Below are 25,575 nucleotides of genomic sequence, written 5' to 3'. Positions count from 1 at the left end.
TACAGTGGAGAACAACTAGAAAAACTGGAGAGAAAATTCTTTCAGCTTGATTTGGATCCCACATCTTTTACTTCACATAGACAATATATACATAGAAATGTAGGAAATCTTGTTGGCTTTCAGCTGACTTTGGTCTGACTATATTGTGACCAAAAGTTATCACAGGATTTGCCCAATGTTGAATGGCGCGCCCATTGCCGAGCGTTGAATCTTGAGGTCTCGCCATGAAAAACGAAACTGCTGTAGCTTTGGCAAAAATGGTCCTGTCTCCACCAAACTTCACATGATTCATATTAGTCCCGCCCTGAACAAATTTTCATTACCATATTGCCTGATACTCATAGACCCACCTAGTGGTGACAGGAAGTAGGTCTCAAACACTTATCTTTTGATTTATCTGAAAGTTAAATGCTGTGGTGTATATTTGATGTACAAAAACATGATGTATAATTAGTGCGCTCTCTAACTCCCTCTAGTGGAAAGAGGAAGTGATACAAAATGTGAAATATGTCATTCCAGCACTGTATCAAGGATATGCAGAGTCACTCCTGCATGCGATATCTAACTTTGACAGAAATGAACTGACGCGTCAGAAGGAGTCCTGCCAGCCCCCCCGCCCCTCCCCCCCGAGTTGCATGAAGGTGTGAGGGCCCGTTCATCGCTGCTTTCAGCTTTAATTATTATTAGGGCCCGAGCGACGACGAAGTCGTCCGAGAACCCTATTGAAATCGCGCTGTTTATTATTAGGGCCCGAGTGACAACGAAGTTGTCCGCGGAGGACCCTATTGAAATTGCATTGTTTATCATTATTATTATTATTAGGGCCCGAGCAATGACGAAGTCGTCCGCGGAGGACCCTATTGAAATCGCGCTGTTTATTAAGGCACGAGCGACGACGAAGTCGTCCGCGGAGGACCCTATGGAAATCGTGCTGTTTATTATTATAATTATTATTCCGACATTTCGTGTCCCAATTTCGCCCCTTTCCCAAATTTCAAAATGCTTCTAACTTTCCACATTTGTCCGGCCACATCCAAAATTCGATATTTTTGGGCGGTTGCACATGGTCGGCGCAAAATGCTGAAATAGCGCCCCCTACAAATTTTACCCTCCCCACTGGGGTTAGTTTGTCGTAGGCAAACGAAATTTGGTACACACATGTATCATACCCAGACGCACAAAAAAGTCTCTTAACCTCATGGTAAAATCCCAACAGGAAGTCGGCCATTTTGTTTTGAATTTTTTCATTACGGTGATTTCCACAACTTACATTTGAACGAACTTGTCCTAGGGCTTTTGCCCGATCGACTTCAAATTGGCTACAGATCATCCATAGACCATGCTGATCAAAAGTTATGCTTTGCATGTCTGTAGGTCAAAAGGCGTGGCTGCTAGGGCGTGACAAATTTTGGCGACGTTTCATTTTCTCACCATCGAATTTTGAACGGCTGTTACGCCCACATACTTGATCGTAGCAGCTTCATACTTGCTGGACATCATAATGGCTCCACCCCGAATGCCCCAATATGTTAATATCCTACCTTACTCACAGTGCCCCCTGGTGGTAACAGGAAGTGACCAGTTTTTACTTTAACATATACTGATGCCACAAACTTGACCCCATCAACTTCATTCCACTTCTAATGCATGCAGAACAAGTTGGTGAAGCTACTTTATGAATGCTGTGAAGCTACATTTAATGGCATCTGTGTGGCGGCGTGGCTGCTATCGATCCCTCGCCACTAAATACGTTTGGCATTTTGATGGCTTCAATGACCTCATATCCTCATGAAAATTGATACACAGGTCAAGAATGGTGAGCTCTTACATCTGATAGGGGCGTCAGCCATGGGGGGGACAAAATGCGTCTATAGCGCCCCCTTCAAATTTTCAAAAACCCCTCCCCATGGGGTTTTTTTTGGAGTTGGAACATGAAAATTGGTACACATGTGTATGTTGTCCAGACGCACATAAAAGTCTCTGGCACCAATGGTCTACTCCAAACAGGAAGTCGGCCATTTTGATTTAAACTTTTGATTTTGGTGGCGATTTTGTGATTTCGACACCTTGTATTTTGGCGAACTCCTCCTACATATTTTGTCCAATCAACTTCAGATTTGGTACAGATGACCCTGAGACCATGCTGATCAAAAGTTATTAAAAGCTTTTCTCTATGTCAAGGGGCGTGGCCGCTATGGCGCCGCCCTCACCATCAAATACGTTTGGCTTTTTGATGGCTTCAGTGACCTCATCTCCTCATGAAAATTGATACACAGGTCAAGAATGGCGAGCTCTTGCATCTGATAGGGGCGTCGCCCATGCGGGGCACAAAATGCCTCCATAGCGCCCTTGAAATTTTCAAAAAACCCTCCCCATAGGGGGTTTTTTGGAGTCGGAAGGTGAAAATGTGTACAGTTGCCCAGACACACAAAAAATTCTCTGTCGCCAATGCTCTACTTCAAACAGGAAGTCGGCCATTTTGATTCAAACTTTTCATTTTGGCGGCGATTTTGTGATTTCCACACCTTGTAATTTAACGAACTCTGCAGATACAAAAACAACAATCAGTAGTCATTTATTTTTTTAGTTTCGTCAACAACTCCCTTTCCATGTCTGTCTTTCTAATTTTCTGCAACATTAAGGGTAACATTAATAGCCTCTAATGTAGGCTCTGGGGACCTGGGGGTGAGTGATGACCTGAGGCTCTGGTCATCCAGTGACCTGACTCAGGACCAGTTTCTCTGCCTTTTGTTTGACGTGGTGGAGGTGGAGGTGGAAATGACCACCACCTGTGCTTTTTTCCACATGTTCATCTATTCAGCAGGATGTTAGGAGACTAGTCGTGTGGTAATCAGCATCTGTTGGTGGTAAAAGCTACTCAAGCTGAAATAGCGACTGAGTAAACTTTTACTTTGTTTAATATGTGGAATATGAATAAAACCAAATTGAGGAGCAATCATGGGTCTGTTTTTAAATTTAATTTTCACCCAATTATTAAAAACATTGAACATTTAATGACTTTCTCAAAGGCTAATATGAAAAGAAAGTGATGTTACATATAAAGGGATAGTTTGACATTTTGGCAAATTCGCCTATTGCCATAATCCCTATAGTCATGAGTAGGTACATTCCCTTTAATTGTCAGTTCCTGCTGTTTTGAGATCGGTGGGACAGAGCTGCCTACTGCTCAGCGCACAAAATGGAGGTGAATGGTAAAGCCCCCTCTCTCCCTCAAAACTAATCAAATACACCATCAAATGACTCCAAAATGCTCTAGTGGAAAACACATGGCTTGCGCATTCCCCACGCTATGAAATAATAATGTATAATTAAGTAACATTACGAAACATGAAGCAAATACTCGGCACTACTTTCTTGAGTAAACCACTGGGCAGAGTGACACAGTGCGTACCTGAGACAGTGCCATAGTTATTGCTTGCAGCCTTGAATTTGCGGTATCGTCAGCTGGACGCACCAGAAAGTTTGAGAAAAGTTTACAGAGTGTTGTTGTAAATCATGGTTTACACATGTATTGTAAAAGGTTGCGGTAACAAGCCAAAGACATGGAGCGAGTGAAGTTTCATGTAGTAGCTACCAACCAAAAATACGGACAGGATGAAACAATGGCTATTTGTGCTGGACTTTGATCCCAACACGCCTGTGGAAACGGTCCGGAAAATGTTTGATCGCTCCAACCGTTTTTTACCGGAGGCCATTTTCGCCAGTAATGAAAAAAAAAAATCGCCATTCCTAATCAAAATTGTGAGATAAAAAGTCATAATTATGAATGTAGCCGCTATGACGCCGCCAACAAATATGTTTGGCTTCTTGATGGCTTTAACGACCTAATATCCTCATGAAATTGATACACAGGTCAAGAATGGAGAGCTCTTACATCTGATAGGGGCTTCGCCCATGGAGGGGACAAAATGCGTATGTATGTATAAAAACATGATGTATAATTACTGCGCTCTCCAACTCCCTCTAGTGGAAAGAGGAAGTGATACAAAATGTGAAATATGTCATTCCAGCACTGTATCAGGGATATGCCAAGTCACTCCTGCATGCGATGTCTAACTTTGACAGAAATGAATTGACACATCAGAAGACATCCTGCCGGCCCCCCCGAGTTGCGTGAAGGTGCGAGGGCCCGTTCATCGCTGCTTGCAGCTTTAATTATTATTATTCTTATTCTTCCTCCAAATGAATTGCCTTTTTGGGAGGCTTAACATACCTGAAAACGCATGAAACTTTGCACACATCTCAGAACTGGTGAAAAATTTGATATTTTAAGGGTCTCGTGCGTGGGTTCCAAAAAATGACTCAGTAGCGCCCCCTACAAAAGTTTGAGGAAACAGCCCCTGAAGCCAGTTTAACCTACATGTATGAAACGCGGCAGGCTTATGTAACGTTCAGAGACGTACAAAAAAGCCTCTTGGAGGCATGTTCTAAGCCCAACAGGAAGTCGGCCATTTTGAATTTCCTGTGCAATTTTGGTGCATTTTTAGCCATTTCCAGGGGACCTAAATGAACGAACTAGTCCTAGAGATTTCATCTGATCGACTTCAAACCTTGGTCTGTCCCACCCCAAGACCTTGAAGATGAAAAGTTATCAAAAGCTTGAGTTTTCGTCGATGCGTGTGACCGTGGGATGTCGTCAAATTTAGGGGTCTCGCCACTAAACAGGAAGTAGTTTATAACTCCAGCATACATGGTCCAATCTTGCCCAAACTTCACAGGATTGATGACAGTCCCACCCTGAACACATCTACATGTCAATAATTAGAGATAAACATAGCGCCCCCTACTGGCAACGAGAAATGTCATGTTTTAGACTTTAATGTACATCTCCTATACAATTGACCAGATCCACCTCAAACTTGGTCAAAAAAGGCATAAGACGATGATGACGCTTTATTGTGGAAAAGCTTTTCTCTATGTCAAGGGGCGTGGCCGCTATGGCGCCTCCCTCGCCACCAAATACGTTTGGCATTTTGATGGCTTCAATGACCTCATATCCTCATGAAAATTGACACACAGGTCAAGAATGGCGAGCTCTTGCATCTGATAGGGGCGTCGCCCATGGGGGGGGACAAAATGCCTCTATAGTGCCCCTTTGAAATTTTCAAAAACCCCTCCCCATAGGGGTTTTTTTTGGAGTTGGAACATGAAAATTGGTACACATGTGTATGTTGGCCAGCCGCACATAAAAGTCTCTGGCACCAATGGTCTACTCCAAACAGGAAGTTGGCCATTTTGATTTTGACTTGTCATTTTGGCGTGATTTCCACATGTTGTATTTTAACGAACTAGTCCTAGGGATTTCATCCAATCGACTTCAGATTTTTTACAGATCATCCAGAGACCATGCTGATCAAAATTTATTAAAAGCTTTTCTCTATGTCAAGGGGCGTGGCCGCTATGGTGCCTCCCTCGCCACCAAATATGTTTGGCTTTTTGATGGCTTCAGCGACCTCATATACTCATGAAAATTGATACACAGGTCAAGAATCACGAGCTCTTGCATCTGATAGGGGCATCACCCATGGGGGGGACAAAATGCCTCTATAGCACCCCCCTGAAATTTTCAAAAAACCCTTCCCATAGGGGTTTTTTGGGTATAGGAACATGAAACGTCACACCACGTCAGGGTTAACTTACTCTGAGTTTTCACATAACCGCTTCAGTGATGCGTGCTGCTGGCCCCCCGCAGTGGCGCAGGAGAGCGAGGGCCCCATCATAGCTGCTTTCAGCTTTAATTGTATTTGTTGTTCTGTCCAGCACCCAGCATTTATCATTTTTGGATGTGCGTGCTCATTTTGAGTCCTCTATTTAATTATATGACCCTCTAAGTTGTGCTTCACAGTTGGAGAAGTAATAACCTCTGCAGCATCCTTGCACACTCAGTATGGGAAGCTATTGCATCGTACGTTGTAGCCTGCCATTCAGTAGGTGCTGTCATCTCACAGTCTGCATACATCAAACTTGATGTTGTTCCCAAGTTTATTAGATCCATGTCACACAGTGTAGCTTACACTAAACTTATAAGAGTGCTAAAATCTCACTTTACTTGGCCAGTTAAAAACAATTTAATGGCCTTTAAGAACTCCTTGGTTGCTTTGTCTGCACTATATTAAAGGCCACTATACCACCGCATTGTTCTAACACTAACTGTTCAAATACTTGTGACTGAACTGTATATCAGTTTGTCTTGAGTTGGAAATCTAAGGTCCAAGACAATAACAATAAAAATTTTGACTGACAATCTGTTACAGAACAGCAATTCATACATATTGTTACCTTGTTAAATTCTGCAAAAAAAATACCAAAACAAAACAAAAACCATCCTTACAGCACTGAACTATTTAATTATTATTATTATTATTACATAAAATACGATAACACTTTACTTGAAGGTATCTACATAAGGATGACATAACACTGTCATAACTATGACATGACACTGTCATGAACTTGTCATAAACATTATGTACATGTCATAAACGTTTATGACTGCTGTCATTAAGTGTCATTCGGTTTTTGTAATGACAAGTTGATATTGTTTGGGTTGTCTTGATTATGACAACTTGACATTAATTAAAGTGATATTACCAGAAGTTGTCCTTGTCATGACAAGTTGACATTAAATTTGTTTGGGATGTCCTTATTATGACAAGTTGACATTAACCAGGATGACAATACCAGAAGATGTCTTTGTCATAACAACTTGACATTAACAAAAAAATGCACCTCTTTTTGTGTTTATGACAAGTTGAGATAATGATTATCATAATTAGATGTGCAAGGTTACAGACCGATTCTAACACTCAGTCAGATAGAGGTCTGGCAGGATACGACACAAACTGGATGTCATGACACCATTATGACATAATGATATCTTAATGACACAAAAAGAGGTGCATTTCTTGTTAATGTCAAGTTGTTATGACAAGTAGTGTCATCCTGGTTAATGTCAAGTTGTCAATATAAGGACATCCCAAACAAATTTAATGTCAACTTGTCATGACAAAGACAACTTCTGGAAATATCACTGACAAAAACAGAATGACACTTAATGACAGCAGTCATAAACGTTTATCACATGTACATAATGTTCATGACAGGTTCATGACCGTGTCATGTCATATTAATGACAGTGTCATGTCACTCTTATGTAGATACACAAAGACACATAGATTGTAGATTTCACCAAAACACGTTGAGCATTCATCAGATAGAAACTGATAAAGGGGGAACATTTAGCATAAGCTTTACTTTAAGGTCCTCATGATGTGTTCTTTACTGTACCTCTATAGCCTTCTGTTGATGCTTCATCGTCTTGTCTTGAGTCTGATTCATCTCATTTCTGTTGATGTCCATGGCGGCACTGGGTCCAGGACTCAGGCCCAGAGATGGTGCCGAGCCCACAGATCCATCAGACAGAACCGGCTCAGTGCTGGACAGCGAGTCTGTCCTCAACAAGGATTCTGACGGAGGCATAGTGGGAACAGGCAGTTTGATCTGAGAGACAGACAGGTTTGATGGAAGAGTTAGGGTCAGAGGGAAGACAATTAGACTTTTAGCATGAAATATACAGTACATTACTGTTCGATTATCTAGTATATCTACAACATAAGCCAATAATGCTGATTCTGTTAAAACCCCTCAGAGTTGGATGTACTGCCAAATTCAGAGAAACAACATTGGACACGACTTATGGTCGTGAAATTAACATAAAATTCACGGGCAGCAGCTCTGGTGGACATTCCTGCAATAAGCATGACAATGACATGCTCCCTCAAAACTTGTGAAATTTGAGGCCTTGTATTGTGTGACCAAACTGCACATTTTCCACAGTGTCCTTTTATTGTGACCATCCCAAGGTACACCTGTGTAGTGATGATTCACCTGTCAGGTGGATGGATTATCTTGGAAAAGGAGAGGTGCTCACTAACATGGATTTTAACACATTTGCAACCAAACATTTTTTTTTCTGTGGCACATAGCTCTGGGCTAGCAGCCCATCTACAACAGGCTTAAGCATAGTAGAAGACAACACAGTTTATAACATGAAAGTGCTTTATTCAGTGTTCTCACGATTTAAATCACAATTTGGGATGTCCTGATCCGATCCCAGAGATTGGGATCGGGCCAATCAAGGCATTTTTTCACTGATTGGGATTGGTTTTATTGAGTTATATGGAGGATCTGAACCTTTGTTTAATGTCAGCTGTCAAACAGGTGATTTTACATATGAAGCTTTTATGCAGAAACACGCAGAGTACAGCCATCTCCTAGTCTCCCACCGCTCTCTTTGTCTATAGGCAATATGAGACTTTTTATTTATGCTTTTTACCAAAATTATGAGCACTTGTTTCATTTCAGCTCAGTGTGAAAGACTTGTGCATTTATGGTGCATGGTGTTTATCCACGGACAGAGGAGAGATAGACAGTGGTGCAGAACTGACGACAAAACATACTCACCATACCACTGCCAAGTGCAACAAAAGCTATGGGAGCGAAAAGCCAATAAGAGTAATTCATTAATGTAGCCTAATTCACGCAAAAGATGTAAAAACGGTGAAAATAAACCTGAATGAAATATCGTTCATTCAGATAACTCAGGTAACAAAGCAACAAACACTGGAACGTTCCCTCAACACAGCAACAAGGCCAAAAAGATTAAAGATAGGGTTTGTTATTTTAGACATATTTACTTATTTTGTAAAACATAAATAAATAATAAACTATAATGACCAGCTTGGATGCAGGGATTTTTTTCTTAATGCATTGCAGAACTTTTCAGTTGTCAAGCATATATTTTGGATTGATTTTAATAACTTCAATGTACTTGAAGTGTGCACTGTGTAGCTGTGTTCTCCAAGAAAATAGAAGTATCAGATTGGGACTCGTGTAAGTAGAAGAGGAAGAGTTTCTTGAAGAGGAAGAGATCTCTGTGGTTCATCTGGCTTAAGGTAAAAACCTCCTGAACATCTGGACCAGAAAAAAGATTAGCCTACATAGTGCTGGGTGAGCAGTCCATCTGCAACAGGCTAAACAGCTTAGAAGGAACACTGATTTATAACGTGAAAGTGCTTTATTCAGTGTTTTTAGTGGTTTTAATCACCTGTTCTGCTTGTTTTTTTGGAGAGGAAGCGACCTCTTTGGATAATTTTGCTATGGTAAAAACCTTCTGAACAATGAACACTGAGGAACTTCAAACCGGAAGAAGTTTCATCTGGTTGTAATTTGCAGTCCTCACTGCTAGACCCCTCGAAATCTCCTTGAATCTTAAGACGCTTTTTTCTTTAAATACTCAAACCAGTTTTGGCACAGTCCCATGTCATTCTTTTTCTCCACTTGATTTAGTTTTACCTAGGGGAAGGGTATTAAATCTATTTAGGTTGAGCTTTCAACTATTACCTATTAAAGTGACAATATGTATATACAACTTCATATTATAAACTCACCCTTAAAAAATTACATCCATAGAAATAAAAGTCAAGTTTACCAGATAAATTGCATACACACACAACATATGTGATTCTTTCTTTTTACATTTCTTAGTGTCATGAGCTGAGTTAATTTATCATCAGAGCTTTTATTCTTCTACTCAGACAGGAATTTGATAACTGGTCTATTCAAAGCAAGCAGCATTTTAGCCCATTCAAAATTTTTGACATGACTCTATGATTCTTAAGAAGTTCAGGTCCAGATAATCTGGTCTTTCCACTCTTACCTTGAGAGGACTGATTGGATCTTGCTGCGGCTGTTGGGGTGGTTGCTGTTGTTGATGATGATGATGCTGTAGCTGTTGCTGCTGTTGATTATGTGGTTGGTGGTGAGGACAGGAAACATGCTGCTGTGGATGATGCAGGTGATGCTGTTGTTGCTGCTGCTGTGTTGTTTGGTGGTGGTCAATCTGCTGTCTGTGATGTTCATGTGAATGCTGTTGAAGATGCTGCTGATGGCTGAACTGTTGCTGTCGATGCTGCTGCTGCTGATGATGATATGGGAGGCTTTGTGCTTTGTTCATATCTTGATGCATTTCAACGAGAACCTCCTCCCGCCGGCCACGCCCTCGACCCCGTCCACGGCCCCTCCTGCTTTCTCCTGCCACTGATCCCATCAGACCCTTGCAGTAGTGAGGCTCTGGAAGAGGGCGTATGCGTGGTCTACCTCGTGGGCGAGGAGGGCCTTCACGTTTTGGTTTAGTTGGCTTCCGGCCTCTTTTTTTAGGGCCATCATGGGGAAGGAGTTGTGGAGGGTGTCCAAGGGAAGAGTAGCCAGAATTATGGCAGAAGTCGATGTCAACCATCAGTGGACTGAGCCCACTTACTCCTGATGCCCCCCCAGCCTTCCTACAGCTAGACACCAAGTCAGGGAGCAGGTCAGGAAGGCGTCGACTGTTTAAACGAATATCAGCTGGAACATCAGCTTTATCCTCGTCGTCCTCAAATTCATACTCCTGCGCATAGTTTTTCTTTGTTTGAGGTTGCGGCTCACGCCGCTGTTTGAGCAAGTGAAATGAGCTTGTCTTCAGTAGTTTCTTGGGTCGAGAGGAACAGAATATAGGTGAGGTCAGACCAGGAGTATTTGGACTTTCACCCACTCCTACCACTCCCATCATCTTGCTGACTGAGCCATCCCCTTGAACTGCTGAACTCAGCCCCATAGTGGGTGTTTGGGATTGGATGAGGCCAAGTTGGTCAGTATTCACAGTGGAGGGAAGCTCGTGCGTCTTCATAGAGTCAAGGTCTAAGTGTAGATTGCCATTTCCTGTTCCTGGAAGGCTGTGGCAATACTGTCCATAGCCTTGATCACTGTGATGACCAACCATGTCATAGCCCTCTCCTGTTTTTAAGGCCTCCATACCGTCTTGCCCCTGCCCATGGCCCTGGGTAAGGCTTTCTTGAGCAGCCTGTCCTGCCCCAGAATCCTCAGCACAGCTCGACTTGTAATCTGCTGAGCAAAACATGTCCTCCATCTCAGGAAAGAAAGAGCGGTCTTCATCATGTAACAGAGAGTCAGGAAAGCAGATGGAAGTCAGAGATGAAAAGCGCTGCTGTTGCTGCTGAACTTGATTCTGTCCTACTTTACCCACTGGGCTCACTGTGTCAAACTGGTGCTGCTTGAGCTGGTCTAACTGGGAGTGGGACAGAGTTTCAGGGTCTCTTTGTTGGGGCTGCTGCTGTTGTTGGGGAGTTACCATATTTGCTGCCATCCGGTGGGAGTGTGTGTGAGCTAACTGAGAGTGTGCCAGCTGATGGTGAGTGTGTGCTTGCTGCTGATGGTGAGCATGGGGGTGGGCATGGGCCTGAGGCTGGTTGAGGTGATGTAGGTGTGAGGGGGCGGACAAGCCTAAATCTGGTTCAGAGAGGAAGTCATGGAGATCTGAGGCTGTCTGTTGGGGATGGTGGTGGGGTGTAAGTCTGTGCTGCTGTCTATGTCTGTCTCCACCACCTCCCTCCCCTCCTGTAACAGTCACACCAACCCCTGTTCTGTCCAGAGCTCCTCCACTGCCTCTGCTGTTTGTTCGGGAAAGAGATTGGTCCAGCATGTCTAGTGGAGACACTGAGTTCTGACTGGTTCTGCTTTGATCTCTCTGCTGAGCTCCAAGGCTGTAGTGGTTGTCCATACCTTGGGTCTGAAGCTGGAGTTGCAACTGTGCAGACTGGTTCTGTGGATGGGACTCCACCCCGGCAGGCCCTGCTCCTCCGGCTGAAACCATCATGGCCTGCTGGCTCAAAGGATGCTGCTGCTGTTGCTGCTGTGGAGGGGCTTGCTGAGGATCCATCTTAGTGTGGGTGGTGTGAGAAAGGACAGACTGCAGCATGTGAGATTGCTGGGGAGGGTCTGGCGATGAATCTATTAGAGAGAGGGGAACCTGGCTTTGCCGAGCCTGCTGCACATCTGGTGTGTTACACAAGTAGGCATTGTCATTTGCATCTGAAGGCTTCTTCAGCTCCATGTGAGGGTGGCTGTGAGAGTGGGAATGGGGATGGCTGTGCTGAGTATGTTGAGAGTGCGGTGTGTGTTGAGAGTGCTGAGAGATTTGGGGATGCTGAGAGTGTTGTTGAGAGTGTGAGGGTACATGTGAGGTGTGATGGGAATGTTGGGAGTGTGGGTGCTGTATGTAGGGGTCCCCCCTTCCATAATGGACCACAGAGCCCATGGAGTCATGCTGTTGTTGATGTGAGTGGGTAGTATGAGAGTGGGAAAGAGAGTCAGTGACCCCTCCTACCCCTCCAGCTGTGGACTTTGATATGCTCAACTCCGATTTGGCCTGTTGCTGTTTCTTCTGTGATATTTCCAACTGACTGTTTAAGCCACTTGTGTCACCCATTGCCGTTCCAGGACCTGAACTGCTGGTGATGTTATTGGTACGAATGACACTCTGAAGGTGGTAGCGCTCTTCTGAGATCTTGTTCATGTCATAGGTCACTCCTTTGCCTTCCCCATCCCTAGCTTGTGGAAGCGGCTGGGGTAGCTGCTGAGGAGGTGGGTGATGCTGGGAAGGATGAGGAGTTGAACTCTGGGCGTGTAGTAAGTGGTGGATAAGGAAAACGTCATCATCCTCTTCCTCATCTTGGGATCGCTCAACTCCCAGCATATTGGTTTCTGTTTTTGACTTGGGCGGTGTTGAGTGGTAGGACTGGTTCTGCACTTGCTGTGTATCGGGGAAACCTTGGGGTGAGGACATAAAAGAAGGCGACAGGATGGAGGACAAGTATTTGGTGGCCCCTGAGCCTCCGGGGGACTGTGCAGGGCGAGCAGACGCAGGAGAGTGCAATCCAGGGCGACTGATATTAGAACTGATGGAGGGCGAGGGACTAGACTCAGGCAGGTGGTATGAGCTGCTGCCTCCATTACCAACACTAGAAGGCCCACTCCCTGATCCTGCAGATCCAACTCCACTGCCAAGCGCAGCAGCTCCTGATACGGGTCCAGTTACTGTTGATCCTCCAGCATTCCCATATCCTAAGGAAGGACTGCCTGCTCTTCTAAGGGGGGTTTGGCCATAGCTTGAGTCCCCAAACCCTATTTCTGCAGAAAACGACCGTCCTCCTGAGCCTATACCAGTGAAGGCCTTCCCTCCAGTACCCCCTGCTCCAGAGCTCAGGTCCTGGGCATGAGGTGAATTAAAGCCTCCATAAGACTGAGCCATGTGTGTAGATGGAGGCTGATTGGGAGAGTAGGACTGGACATGTTGCTGGGGAGGCGTCTGGTCTGGTAGGCCTGTGCTGGATTTGGCCACAGGTGAAGAGCCATAGGTGGAGAGGCATTGTTTGGGTGCTGGCTGTTGAACAAGGTTGGATGACACCACTGGCAAAGCAGGTGGTGCCGGTGTTGACTGAGGTGGGGGCTGCTGACGAGAGGGAGCAGGCAAGGAGCCAGTGCTTGTCTTGGAACTAGAAGAGGACGCGGAAGAGGTGGAGGAGGCTGATGGTGGAGTGTGTGGGGTGCGGGAAGAGGATGACGCTGAGCCTGAAGAGGAGTAGCCACTACTGGAGCTGGAACTCTTGGCTCCCTTAGTGCCAGATAAGGAGGGGGCTGAAGAGCTGGAGGACGAGGATGTGTAGGGGGTTTGGATGATAGGTCGATATGTCTTGGATTCCAACCGAGGTGAGGGCTTGGGCTCAGAGGATGGGCTCTGCTCCCCCAGGGGACTGCAGGACAGTCCAGAATGCCGGTGGTGGCTGGGTATCTGCTGGTAGCTCGATGACCCACCACAGCTGGCATATTGCTGCGGAGGCAGTGTTGTGGACTGCGCTGGGGATGAGCGTTGATAATGCTTAATCACACTGTCCTGCCGGGAAACTGCCCTCTCTGGAGGAGGCTGGGGCGGAGGGGGGGCCGTGGGCAGCAGAGCTGGTGTGGAAGAGAACATAGAGGCGTTATACAGCTGGGAGGACTGGTTGTGGAGCTGGGAGGACAAAAGGTTGAACTGGGGAGGGGGCAGGTGGCAACTGGAGGAGGTGGGAGGGGCTTGGGTCTGAGGAGGGGCTGTTGGCTCCTGGGAGCCCCTGTAGGTGGCACTCTGGGAAGACAGCAAGCGATCAAAGCCCAGGCTGGACTGGGAAGGTGTTTTGATGTGCAGCAGGGGATCATGAGGGGATAACAAACCGTTGGAGGTCGGGCTAAATGTAGGCGTGTCCTGCAGGGATAGTGAGGGAGTGAAAGATCGTCCAGAGAAGGAGCCAGGATGCTGGTATGCAGAAAGGGCTGAGGAGGAGGGGAAGGAGCTGGAACCAGGAAGTGCCCCTGAAATAAAGAGCTCCGCTGGGGCCGGTGTGTGCATTGCTACAGGACACAATATTACATGGACAGCGTTGGTAAATGCAAGTCTCTATTCAAATTTAACAAATTAGCAAAATTTCAGCTTAAAGCCCTTTTTACACAGTGATCATGCCATGGCATTACCCTAACAGCCTGACACTCACCAGTCTGCCAAGAGGGAGTGCGAAACTGAGAGAGGAGGGAAGAAGCAGATGGTGGTGGCTGTGGACCCCGCGATTCTAGAGCTGAAATCAGATTCATGACGGAGGGGTCAGGACCAGAGGGGCTGGCATGGTGGAGACTGGCATCAAACAGCCCTGACAAGCCTGGTAACAAACCACAAATCTCACTTAATTCATATAAATAACACCATAGATCATGCCATCATATCATAAACCGATTAATAAAACTTTTTTCTCTCAAACTTTTCTTTCTGTTTTTATTGCACTACTTTTATTGAGACAAGAGGCATACAACAGAGTCACAATTACCATGTAGAGCACTGTGCTGAGCACAGAGCACAAAAGGCCCGTTTCCACCGCAGGAACTTCGGGGTAATTTTACGGGGCCGGGGCCGTTGGTGCGTGTCTCCACCGCAGGAACCACCCCCGAAGGACAGAGTTCCGGAACTTTTACAGGGGCTAAACAAGTCCCTGCCTCGGGGTAGGTACTCAGAACGGCCCCGAAAGACTCCCGGCTGGAGCTTGGGGATTACTTGGTGCTGATTGGATAAACTCAAGAAGGGATGTGACGACAACAGAAAGCAACAAAATAGCCGGCATTTTTAAAACTCAGCAGACGAGGATTAGCTCGTTCATATAGCTTCCTCCGCCCGTGAAAAAAATATTCCTTCCAGCGGATATCTTAGTTACAACATGATTGAGCTAGCAAAGCAGTTTTGTGTTGCTATGTGTGGTATTTATTCAGTTATGGGAAATCACGATGTCTAGAAAGCATCAGTGGCTGCAGCTGACAGGGACAGCTAACAGCAGGCTAATATCAGGACGTCATCTGTTAAAAGCCTCCCGTTGTCGGATACAACATGAAACTACTCCAGTTAGCTCAATCATGTTGTAACTAAGACATCCGCTGGAAAAAATATTTTTTTTCACGGGCCATTTAGTGAGTTATTACAGACACCACTAAGGGCTATCAGCTAACGGCGTCCCTACGTCGCCCCGGTAAATGGTCACGCAACGATTATGTCACATCCAGAGCCCGTAACTTTACAGGAACCCTCCTCGTACTCCGCTCTCTCAGTGAAGACACGGCGGTTGAGAGGGCCAAACGAGAGGACGTTCCTGTATTAGTTCCTGCCCCCCAAATAGTACCAGGAACTTCTTCAGTGGAAACGGGCCTAAAGGTTTTATACAGAGAAACCATGCATTACATCCTGCCTCTCTGCACCATCCAGACAGTGTGATTTTCCAATTTGGACAGACGACTTATGTCTCTTCTGATTTGGTGAATCATGCAACACTGTGATTTGCACAGCTGTGTAATAGGTATGAGATAAGTTATCCAAGTAGTTGAGAGATAAGTGATTAATCACCCTACCCTTAATTTATATTCCACTGTAACCAAATGTTTGGCACATGGCACCACAGCACTCAGTATATATGAGCAAAACAGGAGGTGCACCTCAAACACTCACACTCTACACACAAGATGTAGCACTGCACCATGGTTGTTTTGGTACATTACATTACATTACATTACCTATCAATTAAATAAGTACAAGCTTGCATATTGTTTATCAATGTTACCATACTGAGAATGTAATGGTAGTTAAAGTTATCAATGAGAAAAGCTATGAGAGATCTCCAAGACATTCTGCCCATTTTGACAATGGCTTGTCTCAGAATAAAAACAGCAAGAGAGAAACCAGGTTAACTGAGTTAAAACCTTTTTTGTAACTTATCAAGCATATCAATTCATGAATATCTAATCTAACTATAAGACAAGAAATCTCTGTCTGTCCTTCAGTGTGTCCTTTGAATATTTCGGGAACTGTTCACCCAATCTACTTCACACTTCACACTTGGCGGGTTTATTGCCAAGGTTGTGCCTTTTTGAAATTGGTGCAATTTGGACATGCGACACGTTCAATATTAATAAAGACTGTGCAGTAAAAAGGAAAAATCCAGTATTTCTAGATTAGAATTTCTACAGATAAACAATCCAGTGAATCCTTACCAAGTGAGCGTCCAGCAGCCCCCCATGCTCCACCCTGTCTGGAGCTTCCTGGGTGGTGGTTGGTTGCATAGCCCTGGAGGGGGTGAGGGGTGCCATAGGTTTGCCTGTGGAGCAGCTCTGAGTCTGGGTGGGACGACCTGGAGCTCCCATACACGAGGCTGAGGAACACATGGTTATTAGGTTTGACTTTTACACAGGCCCTTATTTACAACAAGTCTGCTGTCTTTCACGGGACAAGTCACATTGTTGGACTTAGAATTTAATAGTCCATTTACCTGTTTAGAGCATCCACACTCCACAATGTCTATCAACAATGCCAAATACAAGATTCTAATTCTAACTACAGCTCACAGAACTGTTGTTGGAAATACTAACTTCATGCCATTTTTAACTTACCATAACTACCAGTTTCCAACAACATCAGAATCCAAGTCTTATTTACAATACAACTAATATGTGCAAATAAACATGGATGCCTCAAGTCAGCCAAAGTCCCCTTGATACACGCCTTATGACACTGGTTCCCAACCTGGGGGTCCCGACCCCCACAAGGGGAGCGCATAAGCTTCACAGACGGTGGCAAGGCCCTCTTCATTTTAAAGGGTGTCAGAAAACTTGTCTTTATCATTAAGATTATCATTAAAGATATAAACTTATTAATAAAAATCTCACAGGATAAGGGCACAGTGACGACCTGATAACATACTACATTTACAGAGCCCTCACTTTCTGCTAAACAGCCTCGTCCTGCGTAAGAAAAGTACACAGTTACAACAGCCAAAAGGCTAACAGAATAATGGCCAAACGTCAGGGAGAAGAAAACACTGACTTTGTCAGAAAAAAAAGCCTATTAAGTATGTATGCCTGTTAAAAAAAATACATGGTCCAACCAGAATTATGTAAATAGTTCCTAAAAATACCAGGAAAACCTATTTCTGATGAAATATGCACAGGAAATAATCTGCTCAAAATTCATCCAGATCACTCTTATGTTATGTGTATGTCATGTACTGTTATTGTTAGAAATAGAAATAGAGTAGAAATAGAAAGCCTTTATTGTCATTGCACAAAGAATATACAATGCGATTAGGAATGCTACATCCAAAGCCAAGAGGCGCTGCAACTTTGTTGTGACTTTGCCGCCATCTTTCTGTGCATTGAATATAATATGAAATACCCATAAAATAAGTCACTTAGTCAGAGGTCATCAGTTCATGTTCATATGCCAGCCGACATGTTAGTAGTAGTAGTGTTGCACGGTATACCGGTACTAAAATAGTACCGCGGTACTAGAGTATTCCAAATGGTACTATACTGCATTTGGAAAATACCGGTACTTTGAAATTGATTCAATTCATTAATTTAGTTAATTTATTTTACTCATTTATGCACACAAATGCCTTTCTTGCTCCTATTGGAGCACAGATTGCGCAAGTGGTGTGTATGACAACACCTGTATCAACATTTGTAGCTGGCGCACGTGAAAAAAGACAAGAGAAAGTCTGAATCACAAAAGGGAGACAACACGAGACAACACAAACGTGGTGGAACATTTGAGTTACCAAACTGTGATGTTCGTACCGAGGTACTTACCGAACCATGATTTTTTTGTTACCGTTACACCCCTACTATTTATTGTTCTAAAGGTTTGTATCCAAAAGGACTATTCCTTAGGAAAAGTACCGTAAAATGTATCGAAAAGTATCGAAATTCATACTGGTATGGGTACCAAAACAAAGATTTTGGTATCGTGACAACACTATGTTGTAGTAATGTGAAAAAGCGCCACGAGATCCAGGAGCTACATTTGAAGTACCATACGCAAACACACAAGTCACTGAATCCTCCACAAGTTCCCACAAATGTTTCATAATAAAAGCCTATTTGGAAAATGAAGGGATTCTCTCAACCGAAGTTATAATGGGCTTTTAATTTGAAACAGATACAGGAAGTGTTGAGTTTGAAATGATGGTGTGATGCATTAACTTTATCAAGGCAAACGGGAGCGGATAAAAAGTAAAAATATAAAAATACAGAGGGAATAATAAATAACGGCCCGTTTATAATGTAGCCTGTTTCAAATGAAGCTGGTAGCCTCTGCAGTTGTGGTTAGTAAAAGCCCCACCCCTATTTTTTAATTTTCTTACTTTATGTCCATCTCCATTATGAAGAAACTAGTCCATACTCACTGAGTGCACAGTTGCCCACGTACAGATTCACATAGTGTGTGTTTGGGATACAGGTCATAGGAAATTGCAGATTAAATAGTCAGCTGAACCCGTTAAGAAGAGCAATGTATTCAGACAGAGTTTTTGTGAATTTGATAGTATGATTGCTTTATTGAAAGTACAGTAGTACCATTGCCAATAGTGGGATAGTTAGTGGGCTAAAACTGTACATTAGTAGTTGAGGTAGCACGTTGAAAGGCAGATAGTTAAAGTGTTTATATGTTGTATTGACTTAAAAGTGGGGCGCGCTGGTAGTTCACATGGGAAAGGTGCAGCTAGCTCTTGTTGCAGCAGCATTACATACCATGACTTAGTCATACCAAAAATTAAAAAAAAAAAAAGACGCTCAACATTCGGCCACAGGGGGAGCCACAGCAATCAGTCGCATTTTAGCCATTTTTATGTATTTTTCTGTTGTTATAGCGCCACCCAGTTGCCAATTAGAGTTGTCAGTGAGGCGAAAAACGTGGAACAGACACACTCAGAGTTTTCGTCATTATATAATAAGATAACATTGTTTGCTAGCTTGATACTAATAGCAGTACTCACCAGGTTGATAAAGTGCTTCTGCTGTTTCACACCATAATTTTTCCCGTTTTATTCTGTGTGGTAACATCCCTAGAGGAAACATCAAAAAGGCTGGGGTGTTGTTGTCATACATATTGTGTCCATGGCAGCAAATCGCTCTGTGTTCCTATTGGTCAAAGTGACGGCTGTGACAGGAGCAGTCATGAACGACAAAAAGAAAATAAAACATGCTAGACTGAGGCGTCCCAGACATGGCGTCTGTTGTCGTTAACTATGACACACTAAACGAGATGAAACGATGGATTATCGTGTACAACAATCATTGTCGTTCACAATCCATGCCGACACCGTACGTCGCCGCGTCGGGCTAGAATCGGGCTGATATTGTGTAGTGTGTACCAGGCATAAGATTACATCTATTCCTTCTGCCCCTTTTGTTACAGGATGTGTCACTGAAAAGTCCATTCTCAGTGTGATGAATCCGCAATTACGTCTGGCACCTCCCATCTACAACAGGCTTGGGACACACCCTCGTTGAGGACTTGGCTCAGATTCCAGAGTTACTGTCTTGTCCTGAAGCCTCCTTAAGGAATCTGATCCTGTTTGATTCGGCGATGGGAACCTCTTGCGACCGCATGCCTTTACTGACGTCGACCCCAGCAGGATTCAAACCCTGGACCTTCTGCATGGAAGACGAGTGCTCTAACCACTACACATGCCCGTTCTCAGTGTATACATCCATATCTCACTTGTGTAAGTTGCATACAGGTTCACGATCGTCGCCAAACTAGTTGTGAAGTCATAAAATCCTGCTGGCACGTCAACTTATACTCTGAGTTAAGGTGAGCACATAGAAACTTTCCTCCTTCAGCAGAGAAATGTAAAATATTCTATACACATCCAGTCTGCACAGTCACAGGTCAACATCACCTACAAGCATTAAACACTTTTGACCAGAGGGGGTTAGGGCTGTGCGATTGCCTCTAAATTTCATATTGTGGATTGTCATTGCTCTAGATTGCCAATACACCATTAAATCGCCAAGGGGGGGGTTGGTATAGGCTATAGCCTAGGCCTACCACCGCATTTTTAGATTTTTTGTGTTACAATGACGTTATTTTAATATTTTGCATCACATGCAAAAGTGAGCGTCTCCAGCTTGTGAGGAGGTACTGCTGCGCAGCCGGAGACGTGTTGCTCCTCCTCACTTCAAGTCGCTGTCATTAACTTTTAACCTGCAAAGGCGGCAGTGCCGCAACATTGTAGGATTTTATGAAAGCCCTTGTGAACATTTCAATAGTTACACATTAAAACAATATTTATTTGCAATTACTCTATTGAACGACCGGGAAGCATGAGCAAATGGGCTGTGTCACTTTGGATCAAAGAGATGCGACCTATCACTGTGAGCGCAAGGCTGACAGGGCACCCTCCACTGAGAAGAGAGAGAGGAGAGGAGAGGAGAGGAGATGGATTGTAGGCCTGTTTGTAAACGGGGCTTCTCTGACAGTCATGTATTTCCCCAAAAAACATCTCTTAATGCACGGTTGTTTTTTTTTGTTTTTTTTCCAAAATCGTCTTGATATCCAGCAAATCGCCTGGCAACCCTCCAATCACCAATATACAATTTGATCGCTGATCATCCCAGGCCTAGAGGGGGTCTTTAATGGATATAGTCTCTTATTGTCAATGCACTGTATTTTTAACCTTCACATGGCTACCTCTGCAAACACACAACTATCTTGAGTCTTAAACATGAGAATTTCTTGTGTCTACCTGCTGACCCCCATGACATAAAGACAGAATCATTCACAAGCTTGGCCTGGGAGGGTGTAGATTGAAGAAGGCAGTGCGGGCAGACCAACCACTTCTGAGATAAGGACATAATCTCCCACTAACTTCCCACCAATGCATGTTGCCTGTTGGGTTTAAAACCACCTAAAAACCCCTCTACCAATGATGTAACATGGCTCTGTGTCATGGGGGTGAGTGTTTTTTTGTCCTTGCTTCACCCAGAGGGGCAGCTACCTTAAAGGAGCAATAAGCTAAATTCATCATTTCTAGATTGAAGGAATTAAAAAATTGCTATGTGAAGAACTAGAGGTGTAATTTCATCTGGAGTATAGCATGACCTCACACACCCTCTCTCTGTGTTGATCTCCAGCACACTGTTTACAAGCCGGTCCGGCTGCGCGTTATTCTCCCTCCCTATAAAAGGCTACAGCCAGTGAGCAATGGTAGCGCGTATTTTCGAAATGAAATGGCAGAGAGTGGAACGAAACCGGGGCTAACCGGTGCTTCCTCCTCAGGCTCCACTTCACTCAGCTGCCCCAGAGATCTGCTGCCTCTCCCACTTTAACCTCAATAACAATCCGGAGCTAGCTGAGAGCGGCTGGCGAGGCGTTAGCCGCAGCATGACTGGAGGGAAGCACAGCCAGTTAGCCTCCGCTAGCTTCCCAACTAGCCCCGGCTCTCTGTTTGGATCCAACCGGAGCACCGAGCCCTGGTTTGTTATTCAGGTTAATGTGGGAAGAAGCAGCAGGTTTATCAGGCAGCTGAGTGAAGCTGGGTGAAGTGGAGGCTGCGGAGGAAACACAGGGATGGGTTAATGTCTAGAGATTGAGTTATTAGCGGCTCGGTCCCAGCAATGGGTCAGGCATTACGGTTGTGTTAAGTGAGTAAGTTTGCCCGGCAGCCCAGCTAACATTTTCAATTAGCCTTGTACTGGCGAGCCAGGCATGCAGCCCGCGAGGCTACATTTTTGTAATATATTTGCTGAGATGGAGGCGAGGCTCAGTGAGTAGAAGAGCTGGTAGAAGCGCTCCATAGCTGTAAGTTACTCCAGTAGCCGGTGGCAGCCGACTTGGCTAGAGCCATCGCCGGATCCCGGCTAGTGCTAACACCGGGAGCTAACGCTAACGTTCCTACTCTTCTCCGTGAGTGAGAGCGATGTTTTAGCCTAGCGGGCAGCCTGGCGGGCTCGCGGGCTGCTCAAGCTCCAGACATTAACCCATTCCGGTGTTTTCTCCGCAGCGTCCACTTCACCCAGCTTCACTCAGCTGCCCGATAAACCCACTGCTTCTTCCCACTTTAACCTGAAGCGATGTTTTAGCCTAGCGGGCAGCCTGTGAGCCAGCTGCCCGCTAGGCTAAAACATCGCTCTCACTCACGGAGAAGAGGAGGAATGTTAGTGTTAGCTCCCAGTGTTAGCACTAGCCGAGTCGGCTGCCACCGGCTACTGGAGTAACTTACAGCTATGGAGCACTTCTACCAGCTCCTCTAGTCACTGAGCCTCGCCTCAATCTCAGCAAATATATTACATTTATTACAGGTACCATCATCATTGAAGTAGGCAGGGGAATAGCTAAACACAGCAGAGACCGAGACATCGCTAACTGCTAGATGAGTGGGGGGTGGAGAGCAGAGGTAGAGGGAGGAGTGGCTCATGACACACTTTGTTTTGGTCTACAGGCAGTGCACAACAGCAAACCTAGCGGTGAAACGATTTCGCTTTTTGCCCCTTTAAGTAGTTCTACCTTTAGATCAGATTTAATTCTTACAAACCAAACTTATAGTACAAGGAACTACCATGTACCTTAATGGTAGATAAAAATGTATGCATCTGGTTCCCATTATCTTTTCTTATCTAAATCTGTGAGAAATGTACATACATTCAGTGTGAAAATGTTCTCCTGTTCCTCTATTCTTTAGTGTTACTTTCACTCTAAGTGTATCCTAAATATCCTTTGGGATTAATAAAGTAAGTAGTAGAGTAATATAGTGTCGATCTATAAATCTATCTTTCCAATACTTTGGCCTCTCTAATCCATGTGGTCCCAACCTCAGTTCATGCTAATTTTTACTGGCGCTGCTGAAAAAAGCAAATAGAATAGAATAGAAGTCTTTATTGTCATTGTATGCCATATACAACGAAATAGGAGATGCTACTCCTAATGGTGCATAGACACAAGAAGTGCACACATTCAACATTCCACATAAATAAAAACAGTCATTCATACATCACACATCAGTTATTAAAATCAGCAATAATAAAAAATAATAGAAAAGAGAGTCCTTAGTGCAATTTGTGCAAAGTACAAATCAGCAATATACAGTTGGGTGAGTCCATGTGCAAAATATGCATATATTCAGTGCTTATTGAGAGTTTAGTGCAGTAATAGCCTGGGGGAAGAAACTGTTTCTGAATCTGGATACGTGTGTCTTAATGGACCGGTAGCGTCTGCCTGAGGGCAGCAGCTGAAACAGGTTATGGCCAGGGTGTGTGAAGTCTGTTGCGATGTTGTTGGCTCTTTTGAGGTAGCGAGCAGTGGGTATGTCCTTGAGGGAGGGTAGCAGGCAGACGATTTTTTCAGCTGAGCGCATGATCCGCTGAAGGGTCTTTTTCTCTGCAGTTGTGCTGCCTGCGTACCACACTGTAATGTTGTATGTTATGATGCCCTCAATCGCTGAATGGTAAAAAGACACAAGCAGCTTCTCTATCAAGTTGTTTCTCCTCAGCAACCTAAGGAAGTGGAGATGCTGCTGTGCCTTTTTGGTGATTTCAGTGGTGTTGATGGCCCAGGAGATGTTGTTTGATATATGAAGCCCCAGGTACTTGAATGATTAGACCTGCTCCACAAGTGCTCCATTAATCCACAGTGGTGTTGGATCCCCCTTGTTTTTCCTCCTGAAATCCAGGATGAGCTCTTTTGTTTTGGTTGTGTTTAATTCCAGGTTATTTGTGCAGCACCACCTCGACAGTATCTGGATCTCGTCTCTGTAATTGGTCTCATCTCCCCCTGATATAAATCCAAACACGACCGTGTCATCCGCAAATTTGATAATGGTGTCTGTCGGGTGGGGGCTGGAGTGCAGTCATGGGTGTACAGTGAATAAAGCAGTGGACTCAGCACACAACTTTGGGGTGCACCTGTGCTGAGCATGGTGGAAGAGGAGAGGTGTGTGCCAAGTCTGATGTACTGTGTCCGGTTAGTGAGGAAGTCAGTAATCCACATGCAGATGGAAGAGGGGAGGCCTAGGTGGAGCAGTTTATTAACCAAGATGTCTGGGAGAATGGTGTTGAAGGCGGAGCTGTAGTTGATAAACAGCATCCTCACATAGGTGTCCCGTTGCTCAAGGTGACTCAGCGCCGCATGTGTTGCCATGGAAATCGCATCCTCCGTGGACCTGTTTGATCGATAAGCATACTGGTTGGGATCAAAGGAGGATGGTAGACAAGATTTGATGAAGTGAGAGACCAGTCTCTCAAAGCACTTCACGATGACTGATGCTGGTGCCACTGGTCTGTAGTTGTTCAAATCACCTGCAGGGGCTGTCTTTTTAGGCACTGGAACAATGATGGCAGATTTGAGGCAGGAAAGTATGATGTTCTGAGACAGGGAGGTGTTAAAAATCTCAGTGAAGACCCCAGCAAGCTAACTGGCGCAGGCTTGAATTACCTTGCTTGGTATCCCATTAGGATCAGCAGCTTTCCTCGGGTTGACTGATCTCAATACACGCCTCACCTCCTGTTCCTGCACAGTAGGAGGGTGGGTGTAGGAGGAGGGAGGTGGAGGAGACTGGGCCGTTGCAGTTCTCTTAACCTCAAACCGTGCAAAGAAGTTGTTCAGCTCCGCTAGTGAGGCGTCCATATTGACAGTGTTGTTGGAGCTGCCTTTATAGTTCGTGATATGCTTTATCCCCTGCCACATCCTGCGTGTGTTGTTATCTGTGAGGTGGCCCTCCACCCTCCTTTTGTAAGCCTCCTTAGCTTCCCTGATGCCTCTCTTTAGATCTGCTCTCGCCAAGCTGTACTGCTCCTTGTCCCCCGACCGGAATGCAGAGTCAAGCCTTTTCAGCACTCTTTTAACCTCTGCAGACATCCATGGTTTCTGATTGGGAAAGGACCTGATGTTTCTCACAACTGTAACACTGTCCACACAGTGCTTGATGTACGGCAGGACAGTCTCTGTATGTTCCCCACATCACTGTGTGAGAATAAGTCCCAAACAGTCAGAGCAGTCTTGGAGTTGGGGGAGGGCATTGTCAGGCCAGGTTGTAATAGTCCTAGTGTATGGTCTAGTTTTCCTCCAGAGGGGGGTTGTGCTGGCATCAGAAGCAGTGACAGATGATCTGATTGACCGAGGTGAGGGAGAGGAGCAGATTTATAAGTGCCCTTGATGTTTGAATCCACTCGGTCCAAGATGTTATTACCTCTGGTTGCACAGTTCACGTACTGGACAAAACCTGGCAGCACAGTTCTTAAACATGCCTGATTAAAGTCCCCTGCAACGATGTGAATCCCTCTGGATGTCTCCGTTGTTGTTCATTTACCATGGTTAGC

At 44.7% G+C, this 25,575-nt stretch overlaps 1 protein-coding gene across 1 annotated transcript in view; it reads right to left on the bottom strand.

Moving 5' to 3' along the window:
- prr12b (proline rich 12b) overlaps positions 1–25,575 on the bottom strand; it is a 104,356-nt gene that overhangs the window by 65,248 nt on the left and 13,533 nt on the right. Inside the window, exons 2-5 of the mRNA XM_078161418.1 lie at positions 16,477–16,634; positions 14,445–14,606; positions 9,740–14,304; positions 7,309–7,521 (exon numbers count right to left, since the gene is read on the bottom strand). Coding sequence (XP_078017544.1) covers positions 7,309–7,521; positions 9,740–14,304; positions 14,445–14,606; positions 16,477–16,634 — 5,098 coding nt within the window. The remainder of the gene's footprint in view (positions 1–7,308; positions 7,522–9,739; positions 14,305–14,444; positions 14,607–16,476; positions 16,635–25,575) is intronic.

The sequence above is a fragment of the Epinephelus lanceolatus genome, chromosome 18, assembly GCF_041903045.1.
Source record: "Epinephelus lanceolatus isolate andai-2023 chromosome 18, ASM4190304v1, whole genome shotgun sequence".
Lineage (NCBI taxonomy): Eukaryota > Metazoa > Chordata > Actinopteri > Perciformes > Serranidae > Epinephelus > Epinephelus lanceolatus.
Note: the sequence above shows the minus strand (reverse complement) of the source record. Positions and strands in the feature narration are given on the sequence as shown.